The 11,419-nt window shown below is 46.6% G+C and overlaps 1 protein-coding gene across 1 annotated transcript; it reads left to right on the top strand.

Annotated features, from left to right (window-relative positions):
* Positions 1 to 5,730: 5,730 nt before the first annotated feature.
* LOC138391576 (keratin, type I cuticular Ha4) lies at positions 5,731 to 9,656 on the top strand. Its single transcript, XM_069481409.1, has 7 exons — positions 5,731 to 6,205; positions 6,309 to 6,391; positions 6,877 to 7,033; positions 7,898 to 8,059; positions 8,156 to 8,281; positions 8,457 to 8,677; positions 9,170 to 9,656. The coding sequence occupies exons 1-7, from the start codon at positions 5,858 to 5,860 to the stop codon at positions 9,255 to 9,257; spliced, it is 1,185 nt and encodes a 394-aa protein (XP_069337510.1). The 5' UTR covers positions 5,731 to 5,857; the 3' UTR covers positions 9,258 to 9,656.
* Positions 9,657 to 11,419: the final 1,763 nt, after the last annotated feature.

Below are 11,419 nucleotides of genomic sequence, written 5' to 3'. Positions count from 1 at the left end.
AATGCTACATGTCTTTTTCCTCCTTGGCTAAGTTTATCCCTAAGTATTCTATTTCCTTTGATGTTATTATAAGTGTGATTTTTGTCTTAATTTCCTTTACAGGTTGTTCATTGCTAGTGTATAGAAATGTGACTTAATGCCTTAATTTTAACACAGCATATGACTTTGATTTTAGATGCATTTTAAACTTCTGACCTACAGAACTTTAAGGTAATAAACTTGTGTTGTTTTAAGCCACTAACTTTGTAGTAATTTATGACAGCGGCAAGGGGAAACTAGGATAGCTCTCATCTATTGAACATCTACTATGAATTAGGCAAAATAATAGGAACTTATCTTCATTAATCTTCATAACAATGCTGGAAATTAAACCGATTTTACAGATCAGGGAACTGAGGTTTGAAAACTTGCTCAACATCATGGTTGGTTATTAGCAACTGAAGGATTTGAACCAGGTTCTATCTATAATTTACACATAAGACACAACTATAAAGTGTGGAGAATGATTTTTACGAGTCAGAGCTGAACAAATACATACAGGTCAATGACATTCTTCAAAATTGTCCCCTATGCACAAAGTCCAGCTATTTGGCAACTCTCTTTAGGAATTGGCGTTAGAGTCAATTGTGAGTCACAAGCATAAGGTGACTCACAAGGTTTTTTTTCCTTGTTTGTTTTTTAAATTATCTAATTTGATTGTCTACCTCATTCACAAGGTTTCTCTTTGAATGGCTTCAAACAAGTCAAACCCATCCTCAAAGTACAAAAGGTTTGCTATCAATAAATTGGATATTAAAAAGATGCAGACATTACCAAAACAAAAATCTCGCTACATGCTTTGACTAGAGATAGCATCCCGGAATAAAGAAAATTCTGTCCAGAGGCAAAACTGATAGGATTTGTAAATTTGCATGTTTTTTTTTTTTTTAAATCTCGATGTTCGTAGCTTTGCCTTAATTTTGTAAATAAACGTGATCTACCTCTCCTAAACACTTCCACATGGCTTTTAAATTATTTCCAGTTGCTCTGTCATCATCATCAATCACACAGCACGGCAGTGGTTCTCAACCTTGGCTGTGCTTCGGAATCACCCAGGGAACATAAACAAATTTTGAGGATCGTATCTGCCCTCTGAGGATCTGATCAAATTGGTCTTGGACTCAGCCTGGCCACTGGGAGTTTCAGATTCTCTAAAGGTGATGACTCTTTCATGAGCCAGGTTGAGACCCACTTAGCAGAACCTGGATTCTAGTTCTGACTTGCCCCCTTGACAGCTCTGTCTTTGAACAAGACACACGGCTTCTCTGAGCATTATTTTCCTCACAGGTAAAGTGGAGCTAACAGTCTCTTCTCTACTTACTTTATACACTTTCCATAAGGAGCATGGAAAACTGTTTATGGAAACACTTTGTACACCAGATATTTTTATTAGGATTATTAATCATTTTGGTTATTGCTGGTCCCAACACGTAGCTAAGATTCTTAAGGGTAGAATAGTCCAGTTACCTTTTTACTTTTTGGTTTTATGCCCAACAGTAGAATTTATATACTGTCTCATTGTCTTTCACACCACCAATTCTTTCTTCTTTAAACTCAGCTCCACACCACCAGCTCTGTATGTTCTACTTGGCACTATTTGACATTTGTTGGCTCCAGGCTCATCTTGTGAGGGGCCCAGGTTCCTTCTTGGTTGACTGGGCTATTTGGCATGTCTAGTGGTCTTTGGCGACCTATTTTATGGGTTCCTGGGCTGTCCTGGTCTAAACTCTTAGCCTGCCGTGCATATTACTCTTGAATATTTGACTTTCCCCTGAGCTTCCCTCTGGAATATGTTTGCTGATTATTTTCCCTTTTTTCCCCCCTACAAGTCTTATATTTGCTACGGGATAGATCCAAGGCACTTTTTTTCATCCTTATACCTGGGGTCAAAGCCATCATTTGAGTTCCTTGTGGCCCGAGGCTGCTGTCAGCATCCGCGGGAAGAGCAGCAGGGTTGCCCAGGAGTGCTCAGCATTTTCTTCTGTAAATGACCATCCCATCAATTCAGGCATCATGGCTCATGACAAGCTTGTAGAATTTGTTACTTTTTAACTCCCAGTTTACTAAGGAGTAGAGCCATGTGCAGGAAGCCTAGGTGTCTTCTTGCCTGTGTGCTCACAGCTGACATTGGAGGTCATGTGAAGCCCTATGTTTTCTCCCACCCTAGCCTAGGTCAGGGTCTCAGCTCTCTAACTCACAATCAGTGATGGGCCAGGCAGACTTGAGTCTGTTTACTTATGTCATTTTGAACAAGTTTAATTTCCACCCAACGTCTCAGATTCTTCATCTCTGGTACATGGTGACAATAATGGAATTTGAACACCCAGGGTTTGGGGTGAGGATGAAATACTGTGTGTGAAGGTATTCAGCAGACTGTCTAACTAGAAAGTGATCTATTGATATTCATTGCCTTACTATCTCACTGTCTGGCCACTGGTTTTATCCTCCATAAATTCAGCTCCTTCTAGCTTTAGAATTCTTTGATTCTTTAGACTTCTTTGATTCTGGGAAACAGAACTTCCTTCTGAGGTAAACTTTTACAGAGTTAAAAGTTTGGGGTTAGGAAGGTAGGCTTCCTCCTAGGTTCTAAATCACCTTAGGTCATGTGATTGTGCATCTTCATTGCTTAGATATTCATAAAAGGTGATCTAATTTCACATCTAGACGAATCAACCAACTACGCAAAAGGATAGTAGTTTCCCCATGGAGAAAGGTAAATGAGTGAAACTCTTGGTCTTAGTTCAGGAAGGTACCATGGAGAGTAGCTCGGTGCCCAAAGGCTTAGGCAGAGAGGCCTTTGGAGGACTGAGGGAGTATGAAGGGGGTGGGGAACAGGGCCCCAGAAGGGACCAGAAAGAAAAACTACAAAGCAGGGGGCAATGGGCAGCAATGAATCTAAGATTTCCTTTTCCTCACAAAACCAGAGAAGTCTTTGTGCTAAATATGAGGTTTTTGCACTGTGTTTAGGTGTTCAGGATCAGGAATCAGACACCTGAGTTGCTCAAATCTCTGCTCCATCCCTTATTGGCTATATCTTGGGCAAATTTTCAGCCTTTCTCAATTTGTTTCTTAATCTGTACAATGGTAATAATAGGCCAAACTTATAGGGTTGTTGGGAGGATCAAGTGAGAAATGTGCCAAAGTGCTTAGCATCTAGTTTGGCACCTGATAAGTACCATGAAATGGTAGAATCATCACCATCCTCGTCATCATCAACAATAACAACATGGCCATCATCATCATTATTATAGATGCTTGCTGAGAGCTGTAAGGCTGGAAGATTCCCAGAGGATGAGTAGGGCCTGTTTCAATGCCAGACCAGAAAGGAGGCTTTGGTGATAATATAATTCCATGGTCCTCCTCAAGACCTACCCCAAATAACCAACCTGACAAGCTTAGGCACTCAACAGATAAGGTAGGGGACAATGGTTGTCAGCCAACTTCCTATTCCAGCCACTAAGTTAATGTCAAAATTTGCATTTTTGTTGATTGATTTATGAGTAGAGTTCTGTGTCCCTAGTGCTTACAAGGTGCATGAGTGAGGTTTGCTCACCACTGGGTTAGCATGGACAATGTGCCCAGGTATCTACTTAACAGTCGTATTTTCACAAAATACTTCACCTGGGTAATCTGGGCCAACATTAGGAAGGATGAAGTTTACAGAAATAGTCTTCATCACTTCCTCCTATAACCATGTTCACACATAGTATATTACTCAACTTTCACACAAAAAGACTATGAGGTAGGCAGCATTATTATGATTTCAACTTAAGCGATGAGAAAAACAAGACCAAACAAAGTAAATTAACTTCTCTGAGCTCATCTTGTAGGTAAGGGTGTAAATCCAAGTCATTTAACTTCAAATGTGTGGTTTTGTTGGGAGTGACATCTGCAAGATGATAGAATCGGAAGCCCCCATGGACACACTGATTCAACAATGATATGCAGATCGATTCCCTTTTTGAGAAATTCAGTAACTAGCTGAAAGGTTCTTGCACCTGGGTGAGTGCCAAAGCAGCCAATCAGAGCTGGCAGAAAGATTGTGGACACCCTCTCACAATAATCCCTACCTCCCAGCTTCATGTCATTTGGTCAGGAGGAAACCCCAAACTCCCAGCTCCTCAGTGGGAGGGAAGGAAAGGACTGGATCATATGTCCAACATTCAGATTTTTCTGGGGCTGCCAAGGCACTAGCTTATGACTTGCCTATGGTAGAGTGTGGATGAGACCCAGCAAACACTAGACGCAGGAGCCATTGAGAACAAGGATGATGATTTGAACTAGCACAATGACACCCACCACACCTCCTTCCCCAGCCCAATGCAGAGCGAGGCAGTGAAAAACTCTAGATCCCAGGTTCCTCCTGGGGAGAGAACAAGTTGGACTGTGTGTCCGGTATTCTGAATTTTCTGGGGACTGCCTGAGGGATGGGCTTCTGTCTCACCTGTGTCAGCGTGCTGATGGAACCGGGAACACTCGAGATGCCTGGAGGCTGCAACGAACCAGCATGGTGTTTTAGACCAGCACAAAGACTGGAGAGGCCCCCAAGTCTCTGGCAAGGAAGATCAGAGAGGGTCTACTTCTGTAAGAGGCCAGCCCATGAAGAATGGGACAGGTGGCTGTTTTGTCTAAGGCACAGATACCAACACAAAGAGTCGAGGAAAATGAAGAAAGAGGGAGAGATGTCCCAAACAAAGCTATGAAATAATTCCTCTGAGTAATGGGGACAGCCTTTCAGATAAGGTCACCATGGATACAGAGATAACTCTGAGCACCTCGTTCTGGTTTTCCTTTCTTGGCGAGTCTAAGGCATTATGCTTCATATTTGTGCTTAACACTTCCACCTGGGCTAGCACACTTCTGGACTATTCTCAGCAACATTTTCCTTCTAGATATTTCTTCTCTTTCTCACCTTTAGAGAGACTGTTGCTGCATTGCAGGTTGGCAAACTTTTTTATTTTAGGCTTTGCAGGCCCTGTAGTCCCTGTTGCAACTACTCAACTCTGCCAGTGTAATGCAGAAGCAGCCGTATGCAACACCTAAACGAATGGGTATGGCTGTGTTCCATTCAAACTTTATTTACAAGAAATGCAGCAGGTCAAACTTGGCCACGGGCCATGTAGTTTGCCAATCTGCCCCTTGAGTGCTATTCCCATTCATCCCCCCGGTTTCCATTGTGCTTTCTCATTTCCCAACCAGGAACATACAATTGTTCTCGATCTCTCCACGTGTTGGCAAATTCCTTAAACCCCAACCAAGAGCAATGCTCAGGATCCTTACAGCTAACACAGGATGAGTTTCTGGTGGAAGGACAAGTTGAACAGAACACTGAAACATGGATAGACTTGAGGAGAGGGCACTTTGAACAGTATTCACCCAAAGCTCTTTTTCCAGGGAGTACAGTGGCAGAATCTTGTGGGTGAGGAATTCCTGATTCCCAGACGACTCCACCCCATGTCCCTGGCTGTCCTCCCCTCTGAGTAATGGGGAGAGCCTTTGGGGCTGTAATAATTCCGCCTCCTTTGAAGCTATCTGATGAAACTCTGATTTCACCAACCACTGGCACCCAGGAAGAGCCTGGTGTGACACAAGCTGAATGGAATAATTTTATGGGGTGAGGGGGGACTCTTTGGAAGCATCTAAATAGCATATTTTGGAGAAAAATTAGCGAAAGCATTAGGAAATGAAACTATGCTGTATGCCAAGCCCCCACCCACCATTAAGGGTATAAAAGGACCATAGAGAAAGGAGAGCCTCAAACAGCACTCACGTCCACGTCCAGAAGCTCACCTGCTCTCCCATTACCTGTCCCAACACCATGTCTCTCACCTGCTGCCGGCCCAGCCTCAGCTGCCGCACCAGCTGCTCCTCCCGGCCCTGTGTGGCCCCCAGCTGCCACAGCTGCACCCTGCCCGGGGCTTGTAACATCCCCGCCAACGTGGGCAACTGCAACTGGTTCTGCGAGGGCTCCTTCAATGGCAGCGAGAAGGAGACCATGCAGTTCCTGAATGACCGCCTGGCCAGCTACCTGGAGAAGGTGCGTCGGCTGGAGCGGGAGAACGCGGAGCTGGAGAGCCTGATCCGGGAGCGGTGCCAGGAGCAGGACCCCTTGGTGTGTGCCAACTACCAGTCCTACTTCCGGACCATCGAGGAGCTCCAGCAGAAGGTGAGGGGTGGGCCAGGTGGGGGCCCAGCAGATGCTGGCCCTCTTTGAACAGTAAAACATTCTCAAGTTCAAGTGGACCTCACAAGAGAAATTTTCTTTTCAGATTCTGTGTGCCAAGTCTGAAAATGCCAGGCTGGTGACGAAGATAGACAATGGCAAGCTGGCCTCTGATGACTTCAGAACCAAGTATGTCGAGCCCTTTGGGCCAGATGACCAAGACCCCTGTGGCTCTTCCATGGCCCTATGGGCCTAATGTTGCCTGGAAGGAAAGAGAAAGCCATTTCTCCCTTTTTATTTCTCAAGTCTGGCTAAGCAATGTCAGTTTCAAACAGGGATTCACGCTTGTGGATGGCCTGCTCTTCAGTCCATATGGGTCTTTCTGGAAGGGCTTCTTAAATTCAGAGATTGAAATAAGTTCTTTTTTGGAATGGATTGATTTGGTGGTATGTTAACCAGCAAAACTGGGAGCAGAGTGAGAGACATCTCATGAGTGCTTGGGGTGTTGGGGTGAGTTAGGGGACCTCTCCAGCCTATCCGTACATAGCTCGAGGGAAACATACGGAAGAGAAGAAGCAGAAAATGGTGCAAGTTCAAAAAGATCCAGGGCAAACAAAACACGAGAGAGGAAGGTGGGCTTCTTTCCTGGCTTATGCTCTGATCTGTGTGTGCAGGTACGAGACCGAGCGGTCCCTGCGGCAGCTGGTGGAGTCGGACATCAACAGTCTGCGCAGGATCCTGGACGAGCTGACCCTGTGCAGGTCTGACCTGGAGGCCCAGGTGGAGTCCCTGAGGGAGGAGCTGCTCTGCCTCAAGAAGAACCACGAGGAGGTGAGAAGAAAGTGAAAAATGCAGGCTTCCCAGAGCCGACCCTGTCCCTTGGGGAACCAGGAGGCAGTTACTGTTAGGCTGCCTGGCCTGGGACCCTTCCCTGGGGAACGCAAAGTTAGCTCAGAGGATGATGATGCCAGACCCGTATTGAGGCGGGAGGTGACCTGCTAATTCTCAAGCAGCCGGGTGAGGGTTTGGCAGGTGCTGGACTCGTGGAGGAAGCACATCGTTTATTGAGCCCTGCTCTCTGCTGGTCACTGTTAGGTCCTGAATTTGGTGGTAGAGATGGAGAAAAAAAGATAAATAAGACATGGCTCGTCCCTTCAAAGAGCTCACAGTCTAGTGTGGAGAGACAGCCACGTAACCACAGTGTACGATACAAGGCAGAGTGAAGTGAGCACATGTGAGGGCTACCAGCAGCGTGGTCTGGCAATGACCCCGCCTGCCCGAGGGGACACGGGGGACTCTGCTCAGGTGCCAGGAGGAGGCTTTCAGTCCTTGGGTGTTCCAGTCTGAGGGAAGAGGCTGAGCAAAGGCTCAGGAGGGGCAAAGCAGGGCATGTTCGAGGATGGCTGGGGACATACGGCACCTACGGGATGTGATGGGAAGTGGGGGAGGACTCACACATGCCAAGGGGTTTGGACTTAGTCTTACAGGAAATGTGAAGTTGTTTCAGCTTTTTGGGGAAAGGTATTGCTGTGATTCCTATTTGAGTTTACTGCTCCTCCATGTGATGTATTAATCTTTGGGAATGAGCAGGATATTCCTTTTAGTGCTTTCGTGGCAGGGTTGTGTTCACTTTCCTAGAGCAGGAAGATAGCAGATCCACTGCTCTGGGTTCATTCTTGTCCCTTTCTCTATCAGGAAGTCAACACCCTGCGCTGCCAGATCGGAGACCGCCTCAACGTGGAGGTGGACGCTGCCCCCACCGTGGACCTGAACCAGGTGCTGAACGAGACCAGGAGTCAGTACGAGGCCCTGGTGGAGACCAACCGCAGGGAAGTGGAGGAATGGTTCACCAGGCAGGTGGGTATCGCTCAGCACATGGTCACTCAGCCCCCAGACCCCCCCAGGGCCCTTGAGGCAGGGTCTGATCCTGTGTCCTCCCCTTGTGTGTTTCAGACCGAGGAGCTGAGCAAGCAGGTGGTGTCGAGCTCAGAGCAGCTGCAGTCCTACCAGGCGGAGATCATCGAGCTGCGCCGCACGGTCAACGCCCTGGAGATCGAGCTGCAGGCCCAGCACAACCTGGTGTGTGCTGCTCAGCCCTGCTGGAGAGCCAGGGGCAGTCGGGGAGGCGGGGCCGCGGGGATGCCCTTTGGGCCACATGCTCTCCTTAGTCTTGGATCTTGTGGAGTCTTCAGACCCCCATGGAGACACCGTTTAAAGGCGCAGTTCTCTGACATGCTTTATCTCTGCCTCACAGAGAAACTCTCTGGAAAACACGCTGACGGAGAGCGAGGCCCGCTACAGCTCCCAGCTGTCCCAGGTGCAGGGCCTGATCACCAACGTGGAGTCCCAGCTGGCTGAGATCCGGGCTGACCTGGAGCGGCAGAACCAGGAGTACCAGGTGCTGCTGGACGTGCGGGCCCGGCTGGAGTGCGAGATCAACACGTACCGGGGGCTGCTGGACGGGGAGGACTGCAAGTGAGTATGGGGCAAAGGATTTCTGGGAAGAATTTATGTAGTGGGACATTGTGGGCACACACACATGGTGGCCGTATTTTCAACTTGCCAAACAACATCCATTAACTGAGTGTCTACTATGTGCTCAGTAATCTGTGATAGCTGAACAAACATGGAAGGAAAAAGATGAAAGGAACAGCCCCTGCCTCTGGGGGCTAGCTCTAGAGAGGTGGTAGGGAGCTGGCCCGTCACAGCATGACTGTTGGGTAAGGCAGATTGTGTTAAGTTCCATGAGAGTTCAAGGGCATGAAATAATATGTTTCAAAGGACAATTTCCCACCTCTGTGCATGGCATTCCGGGAAAGAGAGAAGGATTTGATGACAATCAAAATTTGATTCCAACTAACTCCAACCACTGGGAATTCATAGATTGTCTCATTAAGGACAAGGAACTCTGTGCACCTGAGGTTTCTCTCCGCTCCCCAATCTATTCTAATCTTCTCTGTCCCCCAGGCTCCCCTGCAACCCATGCGCCACCACCAATGCCAGTGGCAACTCCTGTGGACCCTGTGGCTTCTCTCAAAAGTGTGGCTGTAATTGAAAACCTTATGTCCTCTTTGAAGACGTCAACAAAGCCACTTAGATCAAGCACAGGAAAAAAAAAACAAACCCTCAGGTTCTGCCTTTGCTGGAGCTCAGCTGACATTAAGAAACCACGTCATGCCAACTGTGATACTTCTAGACACTGAAATGCCTTCCTGGTCTAACAAGCAAAGACACATATCATCAACTTCCAATATTTGGAAAATGCATTTGGGTTAAGAGTTGAGCTTCTTTGTTTCTGAAAATGTTCAGCTCCCTGTCATCTGAGCTCCAGTTATTAGTTTAGGGTGTTTCCTGTACCTACTGGATTTCCTGCTTTCCTGTCTTCTTTGGTATTCTCCGGAATGCAAGGAGGTTACTTCATTTACTTCCCAATAAACTTTATTTCTCTGGCATAGTAAATGTGCTTCTCATCCATATTCATGCATTGTAAATTACTCATGATGGCTGTTTCATAAAAATACCCCTTCATTAGGAGGATAAAGTGGATTGAATGACTGTGCTCAGCCATTAGGCACCCCCAGAAAGACTGATGAAGAGGGAGGGATGCCCTCCTGCAAGGCTCCCACCATGGGTAGGCCACACAGAAGACCAAACCTGGGCTTCATTACCCATCCCCATCTTGCCTTGACTGCAGGGCCTTTGGCAATTTGGAGAATCTTCCCCAACCCTCACTGCTATCTCCCGCAGTCACCCTCATCAAAATGGAATTTTCTGCTTCCTTTTCTCCTAAACTGCCTGAAGACTAGGTTCTGTAGAAACTGCTCGAAGAGCAGTAAACCTTTCCTCTCAACCTCTCTGCTGCACCTGCATTGCCAATATAGGTACCTCCTCCTCCCTCGAAATGCACCTTCATTGATTTCCGTAACCCTGCACACTCTAGGTCCTTTTGTAACAGCTCGGATTACCTGCCTTCCCTTTTTTGTCCCAAATGAAGGAAATACTTAGATCCCGAGCCCTCTGTTTTTCTCCTTCTATATCCCTGTTCACGGAGAATCAGCACCTCTATCCTGATGGCGCCCACATCTCGCTCTCACCTCAGCTTAAGTTCCAGGTTTTCAGTTGCCCGTAAGACAGTTTCACTGGGCACCAGACCATTACATCATGTTTAATTGGACTAAAACTTAACTTTGACAAACTGGTTCATCTTGCTACCCACTTGTTATACCTGAAATGTCCTCCAAAAGGACCCTTTAAGTGCAGTCAGCCCTCTCTCCTTACCTTTCCCTCTTCAAGTTTCTTCTTTCTCCTTCTTTGCTCTTATCTACAATGTTCTTCCATGGCCTCCTGGTCATTTCATTTCCTATAATTCCAAGAAAGGCTGATGTTCATTAAGCATCTCCCCCAAAACCGTCAATTTTACTGCACCGCTACTTGCCTCATCTCTGAATTTTTAAAGCTCTCAAGTCCATATGCCACAATCTCAATTATCTATTCAAATTAATTCTATCTGATCAATGCAACTGCCGTCGATCATCTGTTGTGTGTGCCAGGCACTGTGTGGGGTACCGAGAAGCACAAATAAGTGAGCCCCAGTCCTGACCCACGGCACGTTGACAGTCCAGAGTGGACGAGACAAACAGGTGGCCACACACATCAGTGCGACTTGAGAAAGGTGTAAGTAAAGAATTGTGAATTTCAGAGGTGTAAGAGAGTGGTAGGAAGAGGCCCCAAGAAGGAGGTAGCATTCACACAGGACTTTGAAAAGCCAAGTGCTCTTTTCATGTAAATTTTGTCTGCCTGTCAGGTGGACTACAGGCCCTTCAACAGAGACAGTATCACCACCTGATTGGAGCCTAGTGTGCACCGTGGAATACTGGCAGTGGAATAAGTAAGGAAGAGTGACACTAATGAGAATTCATGGGAAGGTTATTAAAACTTTATATACTTCCCACAGTTTTAACTTCAATCAGCTATTACTATAGGATATTAGCATAATTCTGAAATAAAGTTTGCTGACATACATTTGGACACATGAGTGTGTGTAGGCCTGAGAAGAGGGAAAGTTTTTCCGAGCATGAACTTTGCCTGGTAAGGAGATGCGGAATCAGGAGGTGTGTTTAGAGACCAACAGCCCAATTCCTACCCTAGAACAGAGGGTAAATGTGGTAATAGAAGATGAAACTGCAAGGTAGTTAGGTAGGACCATATCTGGCAGTG

Source organism: Eulemur rufifrons, chromosome 9, assembly GCF_041146395.1.
Source record: "Eulemur rufifrons isolate Redbay chromosome 9, OSU_ERuf_1, whole genome shotgun sequence".
Lineage (NCBI taxonomy): Eukaryota > Metazoa > Chordata > Mammalia > Primates > Lemuridae > Eulemur > Eulemur rufifrons.
Note: the sequence above shows the minus strand (reverse complement) of the source record. Positions and strands in the feature narration are given on the sequence as shown.